This window comes from Rhinolophus sinicus, chromosome 8 (assembly GCF_057876585.1).
Source record: "Rhinolophus sinicus isolate RSI-liver-muscle chromosome 8, RSI-T2T, whole genome shotgun sequence".
NCBI lineage: Eukaryota > Metazoa > Chordata > Mammalia > Chiroptera > Rhinolophidae > Rhinolophus > Rhinolophus sinicus.
In genome coordinates this window covers 49,660,689-49,686,026 of record NC_142508.1, presented here as the reverse complement: position 1 = coordinate 49,686,026, position 25,338 = coordinate 49,660,689, and the positions used below count along the sequence as shown (strand labels likewise).

The window sequence follows — 25,338 nt, the reverse complement described above, 5'->3', positions numbered from 1 at the left end:
GTGTTGGCCTGGAGCTGCCCTGGCCTGAGCCTCCAGCCCAATTCAAAGGGAGGCGGGGTAGGCAGCAAGAAGGGAGAGAGCTCAGTATATTTATCTTTGAAATGACCTTGTTTGCTAGAGAGGTTGGCTGTTTAAAATTCCGATATGCAAATGGATACAAGCTATAATCTATAATCCCCAAAGCCTGTCTGGGAGGGCGGCTGCCACTGCCTTTGCTCTGCTGGCCCAGAGCTCTGTGCTACTCAGGGCTTGGCCCCACCCACCCCATGTCCCACCATCACTCTGGCCTGTCCCTACACCCCCCACCACCCTGTGCCCCTCCCTGCATCCCTACTTAATGTCCAGAAAAAGCAGGTCAGACAGACACGCAGCCCCCATTAGGGTCCCATCTGACTGGGGTCCTGGGCCTGTCATGCACCTCATGGCCCCATCCAAGCCTCTGTCCAGTGGCAATTAGCATGACCTTGGCCTGCCTGGTAGGTTGTAAGAAGACAGATGAAGGGAGCAGCTACACTGCATGGGGGCTGGGCCCAGGTTTGGGCCCCCAGGGCAGCCTAATCTGTAGGGTCACCTCCCCCAGGGAGTCCTTCAGGGCTCTTCCTATGAGTAGCCCCTCAGCCAGCAGAGGGAGGGTGAGTTGCCCCACGGGTGGCCTGAGAAGGCTTCACTTTCTGACCTCCCTTCCTGCCCTCTCCTTCCTGCCCTCTGTGCCCAGCACAGAGGGGATGTGAATGCAAGTGTCGCCATCTAGCTCCAGCTAGCTCTCCATCTGCCTGCCTGGGAGGCAGCGGGGTACAGACACCCTGGATACTATTCACCGTGGATGCTCCCCACTGTCCAGCTCTGGAGACGTCAAGTGGCCTTGAGGGCGGCTTGGGCTTCACAGGCCCAGGAAGGAAGGGGGTGGCCAGGGGCACATTTAGTGGTCAGGACAGTGGGTGCCCAGGCCTGTGGCCTGGCTGTGTGATCAGGGCCCCTGAAGCAGGGCCTCTTCACCCATTAAATGTCTCAAGGCCTGGAGCTCTTTCCTGGTGACCACTGTTTACAAAACAAATCCAACTAGGCAGAGCCTTGGGAGGCTGGAGACCAGGTGAGAAGGCCTGTAGGTGGTGGGGCAGCCTGTGTGGGACCAACTGCTGTACCATGGCTTGGCTTTATCATGAGGGAACTGAATGGACAGGAGGCTCGTCCTGGGTCCCCAGACTGGCATTGGGCAGGAAGGCAGAGCTGGAGCAGGAAGGGGCAGGGGTGCATGGCTGGGGACCACCATGTTTCACTCATCAATACTCAACAGTAACCTGTGCCCAGCCCTAGGCAGGGTAACAATTGTGACACTCCTGGGGTAAAGAGTCCCCACAAGGGGCCAGAGTCTGTTGCCCCCACCCTGACTCCAGGGGCGAGTGGGTTCTGCTCCCCCTGGAAGCCAGGGCCTTTGGTGGGGGCATGGCTTGGGTTTCCCTAGAGCTGAGACTGTGGTGGATTCCCCTGGGCCCAGCAGCCCCTGCCTGGGGTGGCCCAATTTCAGGAGAGACGGTCATGGGACAGGGATGGGGACCCATGTCCACCAAGAGCAGGACTGTGGACATGGCAGGGTCACATGTATGCTCAGGACGTGATGAGAACTGCTTTTGCTCACGTTTTCTCCAGATCGTAAGCTGCACTTACCCCTTCATGCCATTATCTCTCCCAATCCTGTCAGCAGTCCTGTGAGGGAGATACTAGTTGAACCCCATTTTACAATGTGGGAAACTGAGGCCCAGCAAGGTGCAGTGTCATGGCCAAGGTCACCCAGCCCATAGTGGACAGGGATCTGATCAGGCTGTGCCTGTTTGGTGGGGGGTGTCTCTTGGCTTCATTTTAGTGTCCACCCCCGCCATACCCCCCACTCCTGGCCTCCAGGAAACACACCTTGCTTCTGGTCTGGCTGTGTGATCAGGGCCCCAGGAACGAAGTCCCCTTCACCCATCAGTGTCTTGGGGCCTGGAACTCTTTCCTGGTCACCACTGTTTACAAAATACATCCAATTGCCCCAATAGAAGGTGTCACCTTCTTTGTCCCAAGCTCCATCTCCAGCCATGGAGGGAGTGATGGGTAGGCTGGCCAGGTCCTCACAGCACTGCAGGTCAACAGAGGGAAACAGCCAGGTGGTCAGAGCCAGGTCAGCACCATAGGAAGGCCCCTAACCTCCTCTCCCCACCGCCATCCAAGCTGAGGCCTAGTGGGGCATGAGTGTTCAGCTAAGGGGCTGGCACACACCAAGGTCCTGAGATTTGACGCGTGGGTGTGACTGGGGCATTAGAGGTTGGAGTGGGGGTGGGGAGAGGTAGGACAGGACATTCACGAGTCAGGGTTTGGAATCAATGCCATAGACTGTGGGAAGACACTCTTATTTTCTTGCCTGTAAAACGGGCGAGCTGAAGGGTTTTCAGCAGGGTGTTTTGTCAGCTGCCATACAGAGAATGGATGGGGTGAGAGAACCTCCAGGAAGCGTCAGTGAAGTGGCTGCTGTGAGGAGCCAGACGAGGCATCTGTCAGCCATTTCCTGCTCGGGGTCGGGAGCCTGGTCCCCCATCCTCGGGGTCCCGGGGGGCCTGCTAAAGGTTGGGAATCCTCACCCTAGAGTGTGAGCAAGGGCGTTGGGCTGGCTATCTGGGCCGTACTTGGCCGACTAATCTTGCTGCCTGGAGTTTCTATGCAAACCTCAAGGTTTGTTATCGGGCAGCGGAGGGCTGGCAGCTGAGGCAGGACAGCCTGTCTTGATGGACAGCCCAGGAGATGGGCCGATATGGCCCGGCCACGAGTCTCCTCCCGCCAGCTCGCCATGTGTGGGTGGGAAAAATCATTTCAGCTATTTTGCGTTATCACCAGACCTGGCATTGCAGCCTGATAGGCCTATTTGTCTTAGATTAACAGATGGGGGAGGGACCCCGGAGGGAGAGATGGTGGATGGCAGGGGTCAGCCTAGGGTCAGCTCCAGAGACCAGACCAGCTGGGTCAAGAGCGACCTTTTTCTGGGTGGCCCAGGGAAGGGGGCCCGATACCCGGTGCCCCAGAGGGATATGTTCCCTGAGACTACCCAGCGGGCCCTACACCATCCTGACCTCCCCACTGCAGAGCTGAGCAAACCGAGACTCAGGGGAAATGGAGCTTTTGCTGACAAGGGCGCTGTGTGTCCCTGTAGTTGGCTATTCTTTCCTCTCAGGTGTTTCCTGAGGACCTACTAGGGGCCACTCACACTGCAGGTGCCTGCAGAGACAGGGACAGTCTTGCCCTCATGGAGGTGTGTTGTGGGGGTGACACAGGCCATAGGACCAGAGGAACATGGGGTCTATAGCCCAGGGTTCGGCAAGAGAAAGAAGTCGTTTATTCAGTCAACCCTTATTTGTGTATTAAGTACCTGCGTGTTGCTGGCAGAGTCCAGGCGCCCAGGGAGCTGATGTTCTAGTCAAGGAAACAAACTAAATAATAAAGAAGTAAAAATGTCATGGGTCCAAGGGGTGGGGCTCTGGAATAAAGTGAATAAGGGGGAGCGAATCTAAAGTGGGTGGCCAGAGTGGGCCTTGCTGAGCCCACATTTGACCAAAGACCAAAAGAGTGAGGGGAAGGAGCTGCCATCTGGGGACGGTATACCAGGCACAGGCCACAGTGCAGGCGAGAGTCCTGAGGCTGGCGTGTTCCCGGCTGGGTCTGGAGCCAGCAGAGGGGAGAAGAGGGGAGCTCAGAGCAAGGGGGCCCCATCTGTGGTTGGTTATCTTGGAAATGGAGTTCAGAGGTCACAGGCTTTGGCCGGCACAGGCTGAGGGTGGCTGACTGACTCATGGAAACCTCAGCTACCCACTGCCCCGGACCCCCAGCTCTTTCCATGACCCCTTGTCAGCCCCTCCCCAGAGCATAAGTTCCCAGGCCAGGGTAGGGCTTAAACCCACGGCTGGCGTCCACCACCAAAGCTCAGGACTGCCCACCTCTCTGAGCAAGGCCCTGTGGGCAGAGCCCCTAGGACAGGGCTGAGGTGGGACCAGGAACCGTGGCCTCTCCTCTGTGGCTGGCCTGGCCCACCTGGGCGCCACCCCCTGCGCTGCCCGGGAGGCCCTAGCGTCCCGTGCACCAGGCCCTGCACAGCACCCCAGAAAAGCCTGTGCTCCCACTCCCTCTCTAACTGGTGAGGAAACTGAGGCACAGAGCTGGCAGTGGCTCCCCCACGGCCGGGTTGCTGACCCCTCAGCCCTGGGTAGCCCCCTTAATGTGTTCAGCAGCTCCTCACCCCAGAGGAGCTGACCACCCAGCACTCACGTTGACACTGCCATGGCAGTTGCCCCTTGGCCTGGTTCTGACGACAACCTCCATATGCCCCCGACAAAGGTGCCTGGGCCTCGGGGTCATAGGTCGGTGGGGGGGCAGAACCGGTGGGAGGAGCGGGCAGTCAGTGGATAGCTCTTTAGCAAGACTCGACTGCCAGCCCGTCCAGCTGCTCCATAGGAGCTTATCTCCATGTACTCACTCACTTGCCCTTTTATGTACTGAGCACCTACTGTGGACCAGCTCCTATCGCAGACACTGGGGGTATAGCATGAGCAAAACAGACCAGCCACTGCCCTCCTGGAGCTGCAGTCTATAGCAGAGACAGCGGTCAGCGAGGGGCTCAGGCTAAGCAGATAACGCGAACAGGAACAGAAGGGTGGTCAGCGGGCTAGGGCGGAGCTGCCCCTCACCCTCAGGGGTTTGCACAGAGAGCTCAGTGGATACCCCAGGTAAACCGCCCCACAGAGCACGGCATACAGAGGCCCTGTGTTCACGGGAGTTTAGTGGGACCTGCAGGGGAAACAAGGACAGAGCAGGGAGGCGAGGGCTGGCCGGTGGGCGGGCTGCCATGTGGGGAGTCAACTGTAGGGATTCAGGGTGGACATGGGAGACCCATGAAAAGGCTGAGACTGAAACTTGGCTTCAGATGCTGGACTGCCTGTTTTATAGATGTGGAAACTGAGGCCCAGAGAGGCTGGGCAGCTGCTCCAGTGCCATTGCTGTGTGATTGAAAGAACTGAACCCTCAGTCCACCTCCCAGGGAGGGGCTCTCGCCCATCCTCTCCTGGCCCAGCCCCCATGTGGTTCTCATGGGCTTCTAGGGCCCCTCCTCGGAGGGTGTGGACACTGCTCCAGGGGAGGGTGAGTGGGCAGCGGGGTGCCCAGCGAGGGGCATGGCTGGAGCTGGGGGGCCCAGGCCTGGCCGCCTGCCCATGCTGCCCACTGACCTCACCAGCCTTCCGGGAGTGCCTATCTATGGCCAGGGCAGCCTATCTTGGCTGCGGGCGCTAATCAAGCCCCGCTTCCTCCTCCGCCCTCCCACCGACTTCCTGCTCCAGCCAGCTCACCCCACTGGTCGGCTGTGTGTCTGAGCATCAGCCTTTGCCTGGCCTGCCCCTGCCAAACATCAGTGGGGTACAGGTCCACCCACCCCCACCTGGGGAGACCCGAGAGCTTTGGCTGCCTTTTCCAGAAGTTTCCCTTCCTGTTCTCCTCCTAGGCCCAAACGCAGACTTACTGCAGCCTCGCCTTATGGCCTGGGGTTTGTTGGCTCACTTTTCTGAGTCCGTTGCCTCCCAGTAAAATGGTCCTACATGTACACGGAGGACCCCAAGGAACAGGAGGGCTGGTGCTTGACAGCAGCCCGCTAATTGCCATTACAGCCACTGTCGCTGTTCCATTGTCATTGCCAGTGCTAGTGCTGGCATTGTCCCTCCACCACCACCAGTGCTCATACCCCCGCTGGTACTGTCACCAGGTTTCATGCTGTCAGCCTTCTTAGCACTATCAGTGTCACTGGGACTAGCAGTGTCGCTGCTGCCAACACTATTGCTGTCACTAATACGGGTACTGTTATTGGTACTCTCACTTATAGCACTGTCACTAGTACTGTCCCTGTCACCAGCACTGTTACTGTCCTATTACCCCCTGCTGGCACAGCCCCCACACTGACACCAGAGCAGACCCATTTTCCAACTGTCACCTCTCTACCTGGGGTCCTTCGGCCTACTGTACCCCTCTCTGGACTCAAGCTGCTCCTCTGTAGGACAGGATGCTCAGACTGTCTGAGGTGCCAGGAGGGCAGGGCAGGGCAGCGTGCGCAACGTGGTGTCTCTCTCCAAGCATCCCCAGGGCTGTCCCCAGGGCTGTGCAATCCCCAGGGCATGGTGTTAGGCTCTCCCTGGGGTTCTGCAGCCTCAGCTGGGGCACGTTTGGGTCACCATCAGGCAGTTCCCTCCCCTATACCAGCTGGCTCTCATTGCCCGGGAAGGAAATAGAGGCAGCCCGCTGGCAGTTGTAGATGGCAACTGTCCTTGTACCAGGCACCATTTGTCACAGGACCTCCCCCAGCCCGAGAAGTGGGCTCCTCCATCACACCTACTTGACAGGCGAGGAAACTGAGGCTGGATGTGCTGCATGGCTCTCTGAGATCCAGGATGGGAACCAGGCCCCTACTGACCCCTCAGCACTCCGCCCCGCCATGACTTAACACTTTGTTCTTGAAGATCCCCTCCCCCTGCCAGGCGAGCTGGGCTCCTTATTTATTTATTTATTATTCCTCTATCTCTGTGCGTAACTTTTGATTTCCTCACCACGTTTTTCCATTACGGCAGCGGTGGACGAGGCCGATAAGATCGGTCCCCGGAGATGGGACAAAGGGGCCGCCATTGGCTCTAAGGCTGGTCATATCCTGCCCGAAAGGGCTGAGCTGGGTCCTGAAATGAGGCGTGATGCTATCTCTGGGGCTTATTGTGCACTGTAGTGGGGAGGGGGCTCTGCCTGCCTCTGCCCCTCTCCCCTCCGTGCCAGAACCCGCCTTTACCCCTCTAGACATCTGGATTCCCGCCCATGCTCAGCCCCGTCCCTCATGGGATGCCCCAGTGCCCTCAGCAGCAAGTCCTTAGAAGGGCTTTGGCCCCAGGCACCCATCTGGGCCATCCCAGTGCCTCCTGCATTGTTTCTTCAGCCTCCCTGAGCCTCAGTGTTCCTGTTTGTCACTAAGACTCCCCCTGCTGCCTGAAGCTACTGGACACAGTGGTCTCTAAGGACCTGGGCCCGACCCCCGCCCCAACCAGAAAGTGCTCACACAAACCCAGGTGCCCAGGCTGGAGCCACCCAGACCCCACACAGAGCTGTGATGCTCTTGCCTTGACTCAGCATTTCAGCTTCTAGAATTTATCCCAGAAAAATAATCTCAGTATGGCCAGGCATAGAGTGGTGAGGATAGTCATTGCGTCGTGTTGAAGATAGCAAGCCATTTATTTTTAATTTTTGCTGGCCTGCAGAATTTCTACAAGAAGAGGGAGAAATGGTTCTAAAAGCAGCAAATTCTGCACAGACGTCCCCACCGCTTTGCCAACATGTGCATCTCCCCACACGCACACAGTGGGCCAGTCATGCCCAGCACCAAAGGCCACAAGCAAAAAGAGCAGATCTGGGGCTGACATGGGGAAGCCCCACCATCACCCACTCCCTTCCCCGTTTCTGAGCTTTGTTGGTTCTACCAAAACTCTACCTGCCCCACCCCAGGGCCCAAGGCCTTTGCTGGGCCTCTGAGGGCACATGCAGTCACCTTGGCAGACGAGAGACAGGGGCAAGAAGTGGAATTGGGAGCAAGCACTTGTGCCCCTGACACAGGGACCCCCAGGGGAGCCTAGCCATAGGCTCAGCTCGATGGGCAGCAGAGGGCTCCATTTGGGGCCCAGTGGGAAGCCCCAATAGTTCCTGAGTAAAGGCTCAGCAGGAGGGAGCTATGTCCAGGGAGGAGACCGGCCTGTACCCATTAGTGCGGGGCAGGGCTCTCTGTGCTCCGAGCCTCCTCACCCTCCTCCCCAGCCCTGCGCAGGCCCAGTCATTGTTCTCCCCACCTTCTCTTCAGGGGCATGAAGGACAGAGCACTGAACAGGGTCGGGGGTCTGGGTGTGAGCTCAGTCACCCTGCCCTACTGTGTGGTCGGGTCTTCTCTGACCCTCAGTCACCCTGCCCTACTGTGTGGTCCGGTCTTCTCTGACCCTCTGTCTTGTCTGTAAAGATGATAAACCAGTCCCTAGGGTAGGGGATGGTTGGAGGATTGAGTTGATCAGTGCCATGAAAGAGAGGGTCTGCTGGTTTTACACAGTGCAGGGAACATGCACGGCTTTCGCAAGAGAGAGTTTTAACAACTCCCCAGCCTCCCCTTGTACTGGGTCATCCCTCACAGACCCTGGGGCAGGGGGCCAGTGTCCCAATTAGAGCTGTGAGGGCTTAGTGGGGTTGTGGGTAAGCTATAGCTCTACCTAAGCCTCAGCTTCCCTCTCCACATGGAAACACCTTCTTTGTGGGCGGAGCAGATGGGAGGTGCTTGGTGCTCATTAAGGGTCAGTAGGTGCTCAGGGACTGACTGTCGTCTTTCCTGGAAGAGTCTTTGTAATCCCTAAGGGGCTCACCCTAGTAGCGTTGGCAGTGTCATGATATTCTCAATGATGTCAGCTCAGTGCCTGCTGCTGCCCCCTCAGGGGGGCTCACCTGAAACGGGCCAGCACCCAGCGTCCCAGCACCGGGAGGAGGGAGGAGGGAGGCGAGACCTTCACTTTTTCAACCATCGGGCCTCTGCCCAGACCCTCACTCACCCTCATGCCCACCCCTCCTGCCCATTTACAGAGTGGAGACGGGGCCCTAAAGGGGCTATGCCCCTGCCCGGCACAGGGAACAGGGTAGGCTGGCCAGGCCAAGGGCTGAAAGGTGGTGAGCTGGAGGCTGGACAAGAAGGAAGGGCCCCCTCAATGGCGTCGGCCCCTGGAAAAATGGAGCAGGGGCCAGGACGCGCAGGCCGATAGGGGCCAGATAAGCTATTTGCACAGGAGGTATTTTCTTTACCTTATCACACATCCTGCTTCCAGCCTGCTCACAGGACAAGGCAGGGCCCGGGAGAGCCAGGGACCCTGACCCCAGTGCTCAGGACTCAGAATTTCCCAAGACCAAAGTACCAGGGCCCAGGAGCTTATGGGGCTCCCTCTCCCCACTTCGCAGGTGGAAAGACTGAGACCATGGACAGTTAACTTTTCCAGAAGGCAGGAGAGATCATGAGTCCTCGCACTTTGAGGCACCCAGGAAGCTGTGATTCTCAGGCTCCATGGGCCCAAGGGAAGGCTCCATCCAGGGTGGGGAACAGGGAGGGGCCTGTCAGAAAACTCAGTGAGCATAGGGCACTGTCCTGAGCCCAGGACACTGGGAGTCTCAGGCCCCACCTCATGGCTGCTCCTGCCAGTCAAGCCCATCCTCTCGGCTATGCCTGGATGGGGCAGAGTGTCTGACATCCCACCCCAAGGGGCTCCATCTTGGGTGATCAGATTTTGAGACAATCCCCCACCACAACCTCCCCTAAGACTCTGAGCTGCCCACAGGGCCTCAGAAAGGGCACCTTTGGGCTTGAGTGTGGCCCCACCGCGGCCCCTACTACCCACCTGGGGCCCAGTCCCAGTGATGGCCAAGGCCAAGCTCCTTCCTAGCCCTTGAAAGCCCCTCTTTCCCTAGGGCCATCCCCTTGCCAGGTTCTGGGCCTGCTAGTGGTGAAGGGCCCCTGAGGTCGGGGGTGGGGGAGCCGGGCCCCACCCTGCACTCCAGCTATCCCAGGCGGTCCCAGCTCCACCATTAGCCGGGGCCAGGGTTCAGCCCGATAAAGATGGGCTGTTGTTCTATATCAAAAAATCAATAATCCCCAGTGATGTTCCAGCGATAGGGAAAGAAGTTCACAGGCACCAGCTGGCAGGTGAGGTGGGGGGCAGGGCCGGGGGCTCTAGCACCTGGGGCCGCCCTCCCTGCCTGGCCCTCACCTGGCTGGCTGGCGGGGCCAATCCATGTGGACTCCAGACCCAGTCATCCCTCTCCTTGCCTGCCGCCTCTTTGTGGGTGGGCAGTTTGATCACCGCCCCTCTGAAGTGGCCCACAGTGGCTGGGCCCCGCCCCAGGGTTGGGCAGGGAGGTGGCCAGTAGGTGAGAACAAAAGCAGAGAGGAGGCCGGTATGGGGCCCCTCCCAGGCCTGGCAGGACCAGCTGCCCTATCTCCCAGGCCTCTGCTTGTCAATCAGACTGAAATGTCCAGCTCCGGTTCCACCTCCTGCCACCGTCCTCCAGACACAGGTGTTCACTGGGTCCGCGGCACTCTCGGGGCCATCAAGACACAGCCGTTGGTGACCCCAGCCTAAGGGGCTGGCATTCTAGTGAAGAGACTGAGAGTTAATAAAATACAGGCATCAGCTCTTCCACAGTGATGGTTCCGCAGTGGCGCTCAGGATACAACAAAGCAGGAGATGGAGGGGCCGGTGGCCAAGGGCATTGCCTCCACTGCACACACGAGTGCAGTAGGGCACACAGAGGCCTTGGAGGGCCCCCCACCCCAGCCCTGTGCTGGGCACTGGGGCAGCACCCACTGGCTCACACTGGAGCCGGCCACACTGCCATATTGCCAGCCCCCTCTGCCATCAGCTCCCAGGAATGTCACTTGCCAGCTCTGCCCAAGCTCAGCCAACCCCACATGGTGCAGCCACAGTGCAGAGTTTGGCAGGAGAGGAGAGGTTTAAGAAGTGGTGCCTCAGCCGATGGGCAGGCACTCGGCCCACGTCCAGTGGAAGGAAAACCTCAGGCAGGAACGGAGCTGAGCAGGCCGCCGTGGGTCTCCCTGCAGGTGTGTCCACTTCCCATGGGAGGAGGTTAAGATGAGCCCTCAGAGTGGGAGCTCTGGTATCCCCTCCAGCCTAGCCCCCTGCAGCCAGCCACTGCGAGCACAGGGTCTGTGGGATGCTTCTTAGGAAGGAAGGGTCTGGGCTGAAGCCCTTGGAAAAGCTGTAACCTGGAATGAAAGGGGAGACTTCTCTACTCCCTCCACCCCCGCCCGGGGAGGACCTAGGCTTTCTGCACCCCACTAGCCTGGGCACTGGGGGGACTAGGTGCCAACAGAGGCTGGACTCCCATAACCAGGCCTGGGGGCCACACTGCGCAGAGGGCACAAGCGGTCAGGGTGAGAAGCCAGAGACTTCCGTGGGTAGCGGTGGGACCAGGTTGTGGAGCCCAGGAGACCCTGTGCCACTGGTTAGGCGGTTCCCAGAAATTTTTTCTTCTTTGACTTTTCCCATCAGTGAAATGGGCGTTGGTCTTGGTCACATTTACATCTTCAGTGCTGGGCTTTCAATAGCATAAAATAACATAGAACCCACCATTCAGAGATAGATGGGGGTTGGTCAAAGCCTGGGAAAGGTGGGAGGTCACACAGATCTCAGGCCAGGGAACTGAGACCTGGGCTGAGGATGGGCAATGGTCACCATGACAACCCATCTCCCTGATCCTGGGGAGGCCATGCTGGAGCCAGGCGTGCTTGGTAGTGGCTGCAGCTGCATCCCAGCACCGTGATGCCATGCCAGAGCCATTAGGAAGCCCTGTCACTGCTGAGAATGGGCTCTGGTATCACCTGCTTTAGGGAGGGGGCCTTGGTCCAGAGGAGATGAGCACCTGGCCAAGTTTTGGCAGAGACTGCAGCTTGGCCCAGCTGGACCCGCTCTGGCTGTTTGAGGGCCGTGCTTCTCTGAGTGCTTGTGGAGCTCTTACTGTGTGCAGGCCCTGTGCTTCCCATACCATATCCATTATGCCATTTCACCTTGCAGTGACCTGTGAGGCAGGTGCTCTTATCCCCCATTTCACACAAGAGGAAACAGGTCTGGCAGGGAAATGACCTGTCCAGCTGGGAGATGGCAGTGGCAGGATACAAACGCAGGGGCTGACAGAGGTTTATACATCATGCCCTGGCAGTTGAGTTAATTGGAGTCAATACCCCACCCCCTCTTCAAGGCAGCTCAGTCCCAGAAGGCAGGGCCAGGGTCAGTTGCTGAAGTTGCAGAGAGGATGGTCAGAGGCTGGATGGTGGTGGCCACATGGGGCAGGAGGAGCAGCCACCCAACCTTTTAGGGGCTCAGCCGCCACACAGCTCGCAGCTTTCCCAGTCAAGAGTGTCAAGTGGGGAGCAGGAAAAGCGATGGACTTTAGATCCGGAGACCTTGTGCAAGTCACACCACCCTCAGTAAAATGGGCTCAGCCCCCCAATGTTCCGGATAATGGGGGGTATCCAAGGAGGTGTGTCTGCAGTGGGAGGGGCTGAGCAGGTGTATTGGTGAACAGGTCCACATGACACATCACTGCAGGAGAGCTTGTGCCGGTCGATACCAGGCCAAGGTGGACAGAGAGGGGCCAGCCATGATCTGCTGTGTGACTTTGACAGAGCCACTCACCCTCTCTGGGCCTGGTTTCCATGTTGATACAGATGTGTTAGAAGCACACACTCTCAGGGCCACACAGCCTCCAAGCCAGTCCCACTCTGCGCCTACACCCAACAGAGACATCTAGAACCCTGGCAGGGTAGTGCCTGCTCTCCCCAAGGTTTTCCTCCTCTTTCTCCCTCCTTCTCGCCTCTCACTCCTTTTTCTCTCCCTTTTCTGTGACTTTTATCAAAGGCAAACAGCGTGATCCCTGAGATAGGGCCACTCCCCAACAAAGCCGGGGCAGCTGGCCCACAGGAGCCACAGGGCAGGGCTGAGTGGGAACGATGAGCCTGATTAGATAAGTGGATGCTGGCAGTGACCCCAGGGTGGGCGCCCACGTGCTGCTCCCGCAGCCCACCGTTCAGGGTGTGGACTGAAGGATGGCTGGACTCTGCTCTGGAGGCCACTGCTCATTAGAGAGCCTGGGCTTTGGAAGGAGGGGCCAGCCAGCAGGGTACAGGAGGCAGCCCCCAAGCTCATGGACATTCCTGCAAACCCACAAGGCCACTCCAAATCAGAGTTGCCAGCCAGCCTCCTGGGGCCGTTGCTCAGGGGGGAAACTGAGGCCTGGGAGGCTGAGCACAGTGGGCTCTCAAGGCGAATGGTCCAGGTTGGAGCCCTGGATCTTCCATTAGAAAGGAGTTTGGGCCTGGTCTGTGTGAGGTGACTGCTGTGCAACTCTGAGAGAGTTGCTCAAACTCTCTGGGCTGCCTCTGTGGGGTGGGGCTGAAAGAGTGGAACTTTCTCACTGGGTTGTTACTCATATTGTTGAGGGAGGCTATCATGAGCTCTAGGGTAGGGGCAGAGCTAGGGGCCGAGGCTGAAGGCAGCAGCTCAGTGGCAGCCCCAGTCTGTGCCCTAGGCCTCAGGGTACCTGGGCTCCCAGGAGAGGAAAAGCAATGCTGGCCATACCTACCGAAATACTGGCCTCTACTTGCCCAGGCACCAGCCCAGGAGGTAAACTGAGGCTCAGTGAGAGCCAGGCAAAGGTGGCCTTGACCTGGCCCCAGCCTCTTAATTCCAGACCACAATTCTCCCACCCGGCCACCCCCTCCAACAGGTTCTCCCAAGAGTGTGTCCTGAGCTGGCCTGGGTGGCAACAATCAGCTCTGCCTCCCTTCTCTGTCCCCTTAGGATGCCATGGGAGCATTTTGAGACCTAAATAGATGTGTAAATCATATAAATATGCAAAGGCTGGATTTTCTCATCTGGTTCCTTGCAGATGCTTGGGGATGAAATTGAATCCTGTGCGGCATGTTTGTTCTAGAAATAACGTGTGTGGGGTTGTTTGCCAGAATAAATTAGTCTTTGTCCCGATGCTGTGTCTGTAGTGATAGCACAACCCCTATGGGGGTAGGGGGTCCACCCAGGCAGCATGGGCCTGCCCGTCCCCCAGAGGAGGCCATCTGCAGATGGGGAAACTGAGGACAAAGCAGGAAGTCAGCCACAGGACAGGAGAGCTGAGGGCTGGCCCGCCGTGCCCCCCACACCCCTTCCGGCAGCCTCCTTGTCCTCTGTTTTCTCTATTGCCTCCTGCCTCAGCCCAGAAAAGGTATCAAACCCTGGCCATGAGTGTGGCTGGAGCTCTGATTCAAATCCCACCAACCTACTGTGTACTTTTGGCTGGTTGCTTACCCTCTCTGAGCCTCAGTCTCCTGCTCTATACACTAGAAAATACGTTCAGTGTGGCCAGGAAGAATCCCTGTGCATTGTGCCAGGTGCTGGGCTAAGGCCAGAAATCATGTGAGCATTGTGACTTCTCAGAGCAAATGGCATCACCCCGACTCTCCCGCTGACGGGACAGGGACCATGATAAATAGAGCAGGGGAAAGTTGGCCAGACCTGGCTGGAGCTGGTGTCTCTCTCTGCCTTGTTCACACCAGCTGTTCTGGAGCTGGGGAGGAGGAAACAGAGATACAGGTCACCAGAGATGACCAGGGAGGAGGACACTTCCACCTGGAAGCCTACCCTCACTGTCCCACCATGGGAAATGCCACCACAGAGCCCTGTGCCTCCCTTGTGCCTGCCCAGCTGCCCATACGGGGTTTTGTGACTGAGTGAGCCCTAAGCCATCAGTCCAGAGACCTGGGTCTCAGGCTCACCTCCAGCCTGAGTTCAGGATATGGTTTGGGCGCTCCTGGGCCTTCCTGGATCCTGGATTTCCTCTCAGTGTGGTTGGGAGCTGACCATCTTCATAGCCACCCCTGTCTGGGTCCTCCAGCTGTTACAGAGGCTGTGTAAAAAGAACTATATCTTCCTGCCTGTCACTCTCCTTGCCAGTTGTCACCCCTGGCTCAGCATCTCCTACCCCTTAGCCCCTCTCCCTCACTCATTTCTGCTTTCATTCATGCCTGGCCTTGAACTGATACCCAGTCTGCCAGGAGTAGGTGGTCCTACCCACCCCCACTTTTCTGATGCAATTTTGCTTCTGGTCGTGAGAGTCTCTGCTAGGTGCTAACTGGGCTTTAACCATGCTTGACCCAACTTCGGCCATGCAAGGGATTGAGCAGGAACTGGGAGCTGGAAATAGGTTATCTGAGCAGATGGGTGTTGAACATCACTAGGGCCACCGTGGACAGTTGCACAGGTTGTGCACTGCACAAGGGCAGTGGGTGAGCTGGGGCTGACATCCAGCCATGTGCCGCTCACCAAGCTAGGCACCTGCCATGGCCTTACATCCACCCACAGGGGGTACCAGAAATGGCCTCTCCAGGATCAGGGAGATGGGTTGTCATGGTGACCATTGCCAATCCCCAGCCCAGGTCTCAGTTCCCTGGCCTCCCACCTTTCCCAGGCTTTGACCAGCCTCCATCAAGCTCTGAATGGTGGGTTCTGCTCCTGGGTGCAGAATGGCTGCCTTTATCAGGAGCCAGCCTTCTCTGGCCGTGCATGATACCCAGAAGATGGAGCAGCTGCCATGGGGAACACCAATCATGCTGTTATCTAGAGGCCTGGCCCACCAGCCGTGGGGCTCTGATTAGGGAGCATGGCCGTTTGCCTGTGGGTTCACGCGTGGGCAGGTGAGGGGCCCACTGGCTCTGTGCCTTCCTCTACTCACATAAGGGCAGGGAACAAGCCAGAGCCAGGGCTCCAGGAGAGGGACCACAGGCCCCCCACAGGTGTGACAAGCTGGGGCAGACTGGGAGACGTGGGGCGGCCCCACTCTTCTTATTGTTCAAGAGGTGACCTGAGTCAGCCCCCTCCCGCCCCCTCCATGTCCCTGAGTCTGGGTGGGGCTTGGCCCACATGTGGGAAGACTTGAGCTGAATTCCGAGTTCCTTTTCCCTCAGGAAGGTGGGTGCCGGCCTCAGAGGAAAGGCGTCGTCTCCTCGTGGGGACTCCATGACCAACAAGGCCAGGAACAGTGCCTTCATGAACATTCTGTACATGGAAAGGAAAATGTGTGAGAACAGAGGGAGCGGTGCCCACTATCCCTGTCCGGTCTATGGCACCAGCAGGAGAAATAGTGCCCAGAGAGACCCATGGGCACCACTGTCCAGAGGCCCAAGTGCAGGCCAACTCCTGTGTGGCTTAGTGTGTGTCTGGTTGTCAGGGTGGGGACAGGCCATTGCTTTAGGATTCTGGATGCTTCCCCCTTGACCCCAATGCCCTGAGTCGGTAGTGCACAGGCTCAGTCCCTCAGCAGCAGCACTTAGGCCCATCAGATGGCTGGACAGACAGAGGCATGGATGGACAAATGAGTGCCCAGCAAGCTCATGTCCAGACAGCCTCTTCCTCCCATCTCTCCCTCACACACACACACCCCTGAAGACCAGCCGCGGGACGGTCAGAGACCCAGATATACCCAGGACACGAGGGGCCAGGACTCCGGGTCAGCACGTGAAGCCGGGTGGCCTGGGTTCAGATCCTGGCATCCTGCTGCCAGCTGCATGGCCTTGGTTTCCTCACCTGTACAGGGGACACAAGGAGAGGGCCAGCTTCATAGGGTGACTTGGGCAGGATCTGGTGACTGCATGCAGCTGGGCTACACTTTCATCCCTGATGACCAGCTGGCTCTCACTCAGCCCCTCGGTGCCAATCCCTGCAAGGGCCAGGGGAAGGGACCGTGGGCTGGGACCCATGCATCCTGGGTGGGCTGGTAGGGAATGAGGCCCCTCGTGGGCAGGCCATGAAGTGACAGAGCCAGCCTCTGCCCCCCTCTCTGCAGGTTTGATAAAGGGGCGCCGGCCTCCTCGGCCTCGCCCTGGTCCCCTGCCATCTTATCTGCCCCGGGGAAGACAAGGACCCAGTTAGAACGTTTTAGTCGGGCCTCCTGGCATATTTACACATTATCTCTGCCATTAGGCCGGCAGTTATCTGATAATCGGGCCCATTAAGGCCACAGCCGGCCCAATCGGGGCTCCAGGAAGTGGGGCCGCCACAGCAGCACTCGCTCAGGGACCAGGCCAGGCCACGTGAGGCCTCCATGGGCCCAAGCAGCCCGGTGGCACCTGAGGCATAAGGTGGCCTGGCCTTCCTGGGCAGAGTGTGTGCAGCCTCAGGACAGGCTGCCCTCAGAGGCTGTAGCCACCACCATCCGCTTGTCCAATGTGGATACTGAGGCTTGGGGGGGGGGACAGGTAACATGCAGGTGTGAGTCTCCCAGGGCAGCCCTGACACATTTGCACAACCTTGGTGCCGTAACATATCAGAAATCTATTCTCTCACAATTCTGGAGCCAGACGTCCCACGTCCAGGTGTCAGCATGGCTGTGCTCCCTCTAGAGGCTCCCCCAGGGGTGGGTCCTTCCTGCCTCCTCCAGCTCCTGGGCACCGCAGGCACAGCTTCCTCCTGGCTGCCTCACTCCATCTCTGCCTCGGTCTTCTTCCTCTGATTTCTTCTGTGTGTCCTTCTTGTAAGGACATTTGTCATTGGATTTTGGGCCCACTGGATGATCAAGCATGGTCTCCTCTTGAGATCCTAACTTGATTACATCTACAAAGACCCTTTTTCCAAATGAGGGCACAGTCACAGGTTCTGGGTGGATATATTCTTGGGGGCCACGATTCAGCGCACTCTACAAAGTCCTAAGGATTATGCATGAGGCTGGGCTGAACCCCGAAGCCTGACTGCAGACCTTGTTTGACCCCAAGGTCCCGCCCCATGACAATGACCGTAGCAGGGGCTCACAGTTGAGGCCTGTCTGTGTGTATAAACAGAACAGAATCCTGCAGGTGGCCCTGCAGCAGATGCCACTCTAGCCGTGCCATGAGAGTTATAGCCACGCAAGCTGGCATAGCCCGGAGAACATGGCACAGGTAGCCACAGCCCCCGGGAACCTTCCACCCTCAGCTAGGTGACAGACTGTGAGAGAGGCCGCGACTAGCCAAAGGCCTCAGCAAGAGTCGAGGCACAGACCTTGAGGAGAGCGAGCAGAGGTTCTGAGAGGGATGTGGGAGCAGCAGTGTTCAGTTGCCCCCGCCGATCCGCGTGCAGGGAGTAAACGGAGCTGACCTCAGCGTCACAGAGGTCAGATTCGGGCTTTGCTGAGGGGCTTGGAGAGAGTGCTTGGCTCTGTGCTCGGTTCCTCCACCAGGCCCCGGTGCTAAGCACGCTAGGTTGATTAACTCCTTCCATCCTCGTACCACCCTGAGGAGGTCGGAAGTATTGGGGATCCCATCTGATAGATGCGGAAAGCAAGGCCCAGCATTTCCACAGCTGCCCTCACAGGCCTGCTCTGCAGATTCGGGGACTTGGCTGACAGGAAGGGGCTGGGAGGACTGTGGAGGGGACGGGGTGGGTCTCGTCAGCATCATTGTCCTCTGCTCTGGGCCCACCCAACACAGGCAGCAGGGGTGACCTGGCTTCATGCTTGCATCTTAGGCACAGGCAACTTTGCCAGTGCCACCCTTGACTGCATGAGGGTCATAGGTGTCCCTGATATGGCAGCTGTGGTGTCAGGGCCATGAATGTTCCTGACACAGCAGCCATGGTTCCCGAGCTGCACCTGCCTCCTCAGATCCAGCTGCAGGCACCCCTCATTATCCTATCTCTGCAGCCCATTGTCTCTAGAAACGGTTTTGGCACAGGGGCTGCCCTGGCCCACAAAGCCAGGCACCAGCCACCATCCCTGTAACTCAGGCCCAAGCCCACAGAGCGGCCCTCCCTTCTCTGCCCTGCAGCCCCCCAACCGCTCCTGGAGGACTGGGGCTGCAGCAGTGAGCTGGACCTGGGCAGGCAGCAGGGCTCGGCAGTCACCACGGCACGCGCACCTCTCACCTCTGATGTTTCTCCCCACAGACGAGCTGGAGCAGGTCCTGCAGGACGGGCAGAAGTGCGTGCGGGCTCGACACAGTCTCACTGAGGGCCTTTCCTGGGGCCCATTCAGAGGGAGCATCCAGAGCAGAGCTTCATCCCCCAGGCAGGCCGAACTGGTAAGAAGCCCCAACCATGGCTAGCCCACCCACCAGCCACAGGGGAGTGGCCAGGGCAGCATCCTGTCTAGGGCACAGGCCCCTTTGACCCCCCTGAGCCAGGCCTGGGTTAGACTCTAGCCCAGGAGCTCCCACTACTCCATGGGAGATGTGGGTGTTGGGACCAGGAGGGTAGGAAGGGGTTAACTGCCTGGGAGCACAAGGAGGGCTTCCTGGAGGAGGTGATGTGGGAACCTCTGGGACTTTAAGTGGTACAGGGAGGACTTCCTAGAGGAAGTGATGTGGGGCCTTTGGGACCTTGGTGTGACACAAGAAAGGCTTCCTGAAGGAGGGGTTTTATTTTGTTTTGTTTTTTTCCCCTTCTTCCACCTCCCCCCCTCACTCCGGTTCAAGCCATTGTTTCTCAGTCTAGTTGTGTAGGACGCAGCTCCCTGGCTCATGCTGGTATATGAGCCTTGCGCTCCCCGCTCCCAGCTGAGGTGGTCGGTCGCCAGTTGTCAGTCAGCCACTCAGAGCGGCTCACGGCTAGGAGGGTTTTTTTTAAGTGGGCCCTTAACGGATGAGTAGAAGTTGGTAAGGCAGAGGAGAAAGGCATTCAAGGAGAGGAAGCAACAAGGAGCCAAGTCGTAGGGCTGGACCTGGCATGTGGCTAGCTCATCAGTGATGGGAAATGAGTAAGCATGGGGCAGCAGAATGGGCAGCCTATGGTATGGGAACCTGGAGGGGTCTGTGTATGATGAATGTTCAGGAAACACTTCCTGGTCCTGACGGCCCTTGCCTTGGAGGCCAGGCAGCACCCCAGGTTGGTCCACTCAGGCCCAGGCTCAGGTGTTCCAAGTGTGCAGGCACATCCATGGCCTGGGCCCTCTTGATTCCTGATGTACCATGCAGGTGTGGCTGATTCAGGGTATATACTGGCTGGTGAGTGCCCCCAGTGCTGGGTCTCCTGGTCCCAAGGCCCCAGGTATGGCCCTCCAATCAGCCTCCGTGTAGTTAGCAGGCAATGGTGGGTTGTGTGGGTGGGTCTCTCCCCCAACACCTGCACCTGGAGGCCAAATGTTGCCCTGATAATTCTAACTAGCTCCAACCTGACGGTTAGAGACCCTGTTTCTCAGTTGCAGAAACCAGGGCCCCAGGAACTCTGCCTAGAGTAGTGTCCAAGGGCTGATGGGTATCACAAGCAGAATCCCCACCTGCAGACCCTTGGACCAGTGCTTATAGCCCCCTCCCACTCCCATGGTCAATAAAACCTGGGCTGTGGGTCACATTGCGTCAGAAACTCTGGGCTTGGACCTAGGCCTCAGGAGATTAGAGAAGTCTCCCAGGGACCAAATGTGCAACCCAGCGGAGGCCCCCTGGACCACCCGCACTGCCTGTCATAGTGGAGCAGCCAGGATCAGAGTTAGGTGCTTGCCCAGACTGCTCAGCAAGTCCGTGGGAGGCTGGTCCAGGACCAAGGGTGCCCACCTTCATGGCTAGGCTGCCCCCATGGCACAGGGTCTGGATCCTGGGGTCTTCTACCTTGTGGCTATTTTGCTGTGTGTCCCCAGGCAGGCCCCTAACCTCTCTGAGCTTCTATTTCCTCAGTCTTTGGGATTTTGGGGGGAAACAGGGAAGCCCTGAAGGATCTTTGAGACTTCAGCCTGCAGACCCTCCAGCCTCCCCATAGCAGAGGAGCTGCACCTTGTCTGTGGGGAAGCTGGCAGCATACCTGTTTACCAGGACAGCTGGGCAGGTTAAAGGAGAGATGATCCATGTGAAGTGCCTACCACAGGGCAGAGCTTGGCAGGCATTAGAGCCAGCAGACTTGCAGCAGGGATGACCATCTTGTCCTGTGGCCCAAGCAGGGAGGCAACAGTGGAAGCTCCAGGGTGGATTTTGGCTCCGTGAAAGGAACCTGAATTTGGCTCCCCTATGGGATGGAGGCTCTGGTGTTTAGAATAGTCTCTGGAGGCAGTGAGCTTCCTGTCACTGGAGGCATTCAAGCAGCAATTGACTCTTCAGAGGGTAGGCTGTTGGGGGGCACTTAATAGTTGGAAGGAGGAGTGGGAGGGCTGCGAGCTCTTTGGCTCTCATCTCTAAACTCAGTGTCAAGAAAACCCATGAGCAGGGATGGGAAAAAGGCAGGGTGGCTAAGGACTGCGTGTCTCGGCAAGTCCTGAGTGGGGCCTACACCTCTCGCATCTGTTCCCTCCTGGAGATAATCAGCCCCTTCCAAGATGGACAGGTGTGTGTTCCAGACTCGCTCCCCACACTGTGCTGTGCACGCATCCTTCCAGCACCTCATTTCCTCCTCCCTCCCACCCTGTGAGGGGGAGACCTCTGTCCCTAGTCTGCAGATGAAGTAACTGAGGCTGCAAGAGGTTAAGTGACTTTCCAAAGTCATCCGATCAAATAGCAGAAGGAGAATTGGAACCCATTTCAGCCCAAGCCCAGAGACCCCTGCAGGCTCTGTGAGGACAGCCTAGGGGTCGGAGACAGCCCAGTCAGCCCACGCGCACCCTCTCCTCCCGCCTGCAGCCTCCTCTCTGGGAGTTTTGTCCTCCTTGGGCCTGGGGCACAGGTCACCCTGGGGAGACTTGGCACGAGGCTGGAAACCCTCTCCAGGCAGAGAGATAATGTCCAAGGGGAGCGAGGGAGCCAGCGCCAGAGAAGCCAGTGGCCTTTGAGGTTCTAGTGGAGGAGCCTGGAGAGGAAGGAGCCTAGCTCTTCCCCGCAGCTTTATCTCCTGCAGAATTAAATCCTTGATTAACCCTTATCTCCCCGGCAGGCGCTATCTCTGCCTTGGCGCCGAGTGTCCAGACGCACCATACAAGATGATTGATTTCTTAAAGATATGCGTGCCTTTCTGATAGTTCATTTATTGTCTAAATATTTTTACTAACATTTCAGCGGGCCCTTTATCGAGCTCAGCTGATGGGTCCCAGTTCTCTCCCCCCACACACCTCCTGCCCCATATCGTCCTATTGGCTGCCAGGAGGTTTGTCTTCTCCCTTTGGAGAGGGAGGAGGAGGAGAGGCGCTGATGGGTAATGGCCACCCTTTCCTGCTGGTCTCCTTGTTGGGGGGACACTTGCAGGTTGGAGCGGGGGTGGGGCAGGGTAGCTGGATGTTGCGAGTGGGAGCCCCAGGAAGGACCCGGGGGGCACAGAGCCTGGCGGGGGTTTGAGAGTTGGTTCTGGCACCAACCTGCTGTGTGACCTCTGGGAGATCCATGCCTGACCCACTAGCGGCTTCCACTGTTGGAAATCAGGGCTTGGAGACCCAGCCAGTTCTAAAATTTGCAGTCAGATACAAAAGAAATGTTCAGGATGGATGGATGGATGGATGGATGGATGAGTGGGTGGTGGATGGGTGAATAAATGGATGGTGGGTGGATGAATGAACGAATGGACAAATGAATGAATCAATGAATGAATGAACCAACTCTCACCCCCAGCTTGGCCCATCTGTCTGCCCATTTGTCCCCCCAGGGCTCACCCACTTTCGCCACAAGGCCAGATGTCTTTAGCCATAAGACATCAGTGAGACCTAGGAGGGGCCCCATGGCTACCATGCAGGGCAGCAGGTTCAGTGGGGAAAGACCCTGCCTGAAAGGTTAAAATGGGACCCCCTGGGCCCTGACATGTGGAGTGGCCCCAGGTGAGGTTTTGCCCAAGGAGAGGTATAGAGGGTCTTTTGGGTAGGCTTCCTTGGTCCTTCACCTGGAGAGGGAGCTGGAGCTGGGGCTGGGGCCCTTGGAGGCACCCCAGGCTCTGAGTCGCCCTCCATGTTGGGAGACCCGAAGGCTGGTGTCAGCTGTCACTGTCATAGCAGAGACAAACCTCACAGCAGGGGCTGGTGGGGGCTGAAGCAGGATGCCCAAATGTACTCCTAGTTCTCTCTCTCTCTCTCTCATTCTCTCTCATTCTCATTTACATCTGTTTGTAATAGGTTATAAATTCACAAGGGACATGGGAATACACAGGGAAGACCCCGCACACACACCCATCACTAGACTGCTTTCCCCGTGACTTTGGGACATCCAGCCCAGGTGTGGGGTGCTGCAAGCCCTTTCTTTACCCAGGTAGGGATCCACTGCAAGCTGCCCTGGGTCCTGCTTTGCTCACCTGCTGAAATGTTTCCAAGCATTCCACATCAGGGCAGCCTCCTCACTGTGCCAGGTGCAAGGGGGCGTCCCACTGTTGGCTGCAGCTGTCCAGCCTCAGTGCTCCTACTTGCAAAGTGGGAGTCAGTGACACATGACATGTTGTGGACACACCCTGACAGCAGGCAGTTGCTACCCACGAAGGTCTGGGCACAACAACTGGAACTGGCTTGCCAGCCATTCCTGCCCATGCCCCTGTCCCAGCACTGCCTCCTTACTTACCAGCCCATGAGCCTCTCCATGCTCCGTGCTCCCAGGAGCGTCTTCCAAACACCCCAGCCCATTGTCCTCTGTCCTATGAACCTTGCAGCCCCATGGAACCCCACAGGAATGCCCTGAGGCTGTGCTCCCTTCCCACATTACTGGGGTGTAGCCTGTTTCAGAGCTGGGGTGCCAACAGATGATGAGGACCACAACGGTTCTTCCCCAACAGACCCTGAGGTCGAGCTTTACACTGACACTGCTGACCTACCTCAGCCATGAGGCAGCTGTTCCAACTACTCTATTGTACAGATGGGGAAACTGAGGCTCAGAGAGGGCCCCAGCCTGTAAGAGTGTCCTGTGGCTGCTGTAACAAAGCACCACAATATGGGTGTCTTAAGCAGAATTGTATTTTCTCCCAGTTCTCAGGCCAAATGTCATCAGGGCTGGTTCCTTCTGGGGTCTCTGAATTCATTCTAGGCCTCTCTCCAGCTTCTGGTGACTGCTGGGGATCCTTGGGGTTCCTTGGCTTGGAGATGTGTCCGTCCTACCTCTGCCTCCTCTTCTCCCTGTCTCTTCTCTCCTCCTCAAGGACACTTGTCATTGACTTTAGGACCCACCTGGGTAATCATTCATCTGGATTATCCTTAATTTAATCATAGCTGCATAGACCGTTTTTCCAAACGACCATGTTCAGGCTCCAGGTGGACGTATCTGAGGGCCTCATGCATCCCACTGCGCAGAGCTGGCAAGCAGCAGAGGTAGGGTGTGGCCAGGTTGGCCCGTGCCCCTTCATGGGGTGGCCCCTGAGGGGATGGTCAGGTCTGGGCTCTGCTGGAGCACCAGGGGAGGGAAGAGGGCGGCATGGGGTGGGTGCCCTCCCAGGGACAAGCCCAGACAGGAGACCTGCTGCTGGCCTTTCTGGGTCCCTGGCACACTTCCTCTCCACACCTACCTGCTATTGTGGGAGCTGGGAAAGTGCCATGGGGTGTGGAAGGCGCTGTGGGCATGAAGGGGCTCTGGCTTCGGTCAACCCAGGCTGGCGTCCTAGGGTCTCAGGAGAAGGACTCAGCTGGTCTGAGGGACTTACTACCCCTCCCCACACACTGGAAAGACCCATCTGAGGGCTGGGAAAAGCCTCTCCTCCTCAGCCCTGGCCACCCCTCCCTTGGAGTCAGGGCACCTAATGGCTGGCTCCCTCCCTAAGGCTAGGGCCACCCTGAGGAAAACAGCTAGGGGCCACATGGCCCTTCCCAGTGCCATGCCATGCCCTCCCCCTTCTGTTCCTTCCGCTGTTGTCCCCTCCTCTGCTCTCCCTCCCTTTTGATGTCCCCTCCCCTCTGATGTCTACACAGCTTCCCTCCTCACCTCTCCAGGCCTCACCCCACTGCCCTGTCTACAGCAGTCCACACCCTGCCCCCACCTCTGCCAGGCCTCAGCCCTTCTCAGCCTGTCCCTGTTTCTCTAGCACTTTCCCCTCCAGCCTCAATGGCTTATTTCTTGCTGGCCTCTCCATTCCAGCCTCCACACCGAGACATCAGGGACTGCGTGTTCTGTTGACAGTGTCCCCGCATCTGGCACAAAGCAGGCCCTCGGGGACTGTTTGCTGGGTGAATGAATGAATGAATAAAAAGGCTGCAGTGATGCAGTAGAGCTCATGCAGACTTGGATTTTAGTCCTGTGTACACACAGCCACATCCCATGGCTTTGAGCGCCATTTACCTCTATAGGCCTCAGTCTCCTCACCTGTGAAATGGGTTCTTCACAAGAGGGGCTCAAGGACTGAAAGGCTGTTGCCTCTGTCAAGGTTAGTGGGGATGTGGGTGAGGCTTCTCAGGTGCATGGGAGGGGCCAGTCAGAGCCCACCCTGGCCTGCCCTAGCCCTGCCCTCCCACGAACCTGCCCATGGTTCACAGGGAAGGCCCAGTACCCCACTGACCTTCTGCAGGGCTGTCTGCTCCCTATGCTGGAACCCTCCTACCCCAGAACAGGGCCCCCACCTCCCCTTGACTCTGCTTCATGAGAAGCACCGCGAGGTTTGGGAACAGCCTCAGATAAAGTTGTCACAGCGGATGCGGCAGAGATAGGGTTTCTGATGGTTATCGGTGGGCACAGAATCCAGACACTGACCTCTTTGTTGGGGAAACAAGGAGGGTTCTCAGATGCACCCAGAGAATTTAAAGTGGCCGCCCGTTATCCCGGGGCTGGGTGGGGCCGGCCTGGAGCCAGGAGAGAGGGACAGGGCAACCCCCGAGGGGCTGCAGGCAGGGCCCGTGGGACTTCTCACTGACTGTGGACACGGCCTGCCCAGG

At 58.0% G+C, this 25,338-nt stretch overlaps 1 protein-coding gene across 2 annotated transcripts in view; it reads left to right on the top strand.

Moving 5' to 3' along the window:
• The window catches only part of ZFPM1 (zinc finger protein, FOG family member 1), a 75,415-nt gene that overhangs the window by 37,220 nt on the left and 12,857 nt on the right, over window positions 1–25,338 (top strand). For both annotated transcript variants that reach the window (XM_074314461.2, XM_074314462.2), the window contains exon 4: window positions 18,546–18,679. In XM_074314461.2, coding sequence (XP_074170562.1) covers window positions 18,546–18,679 — 134 coding nt within the window. The remainder of the gene's footprint in view (window positions 1–18,545; window positions 18,680–25,338) is intronic.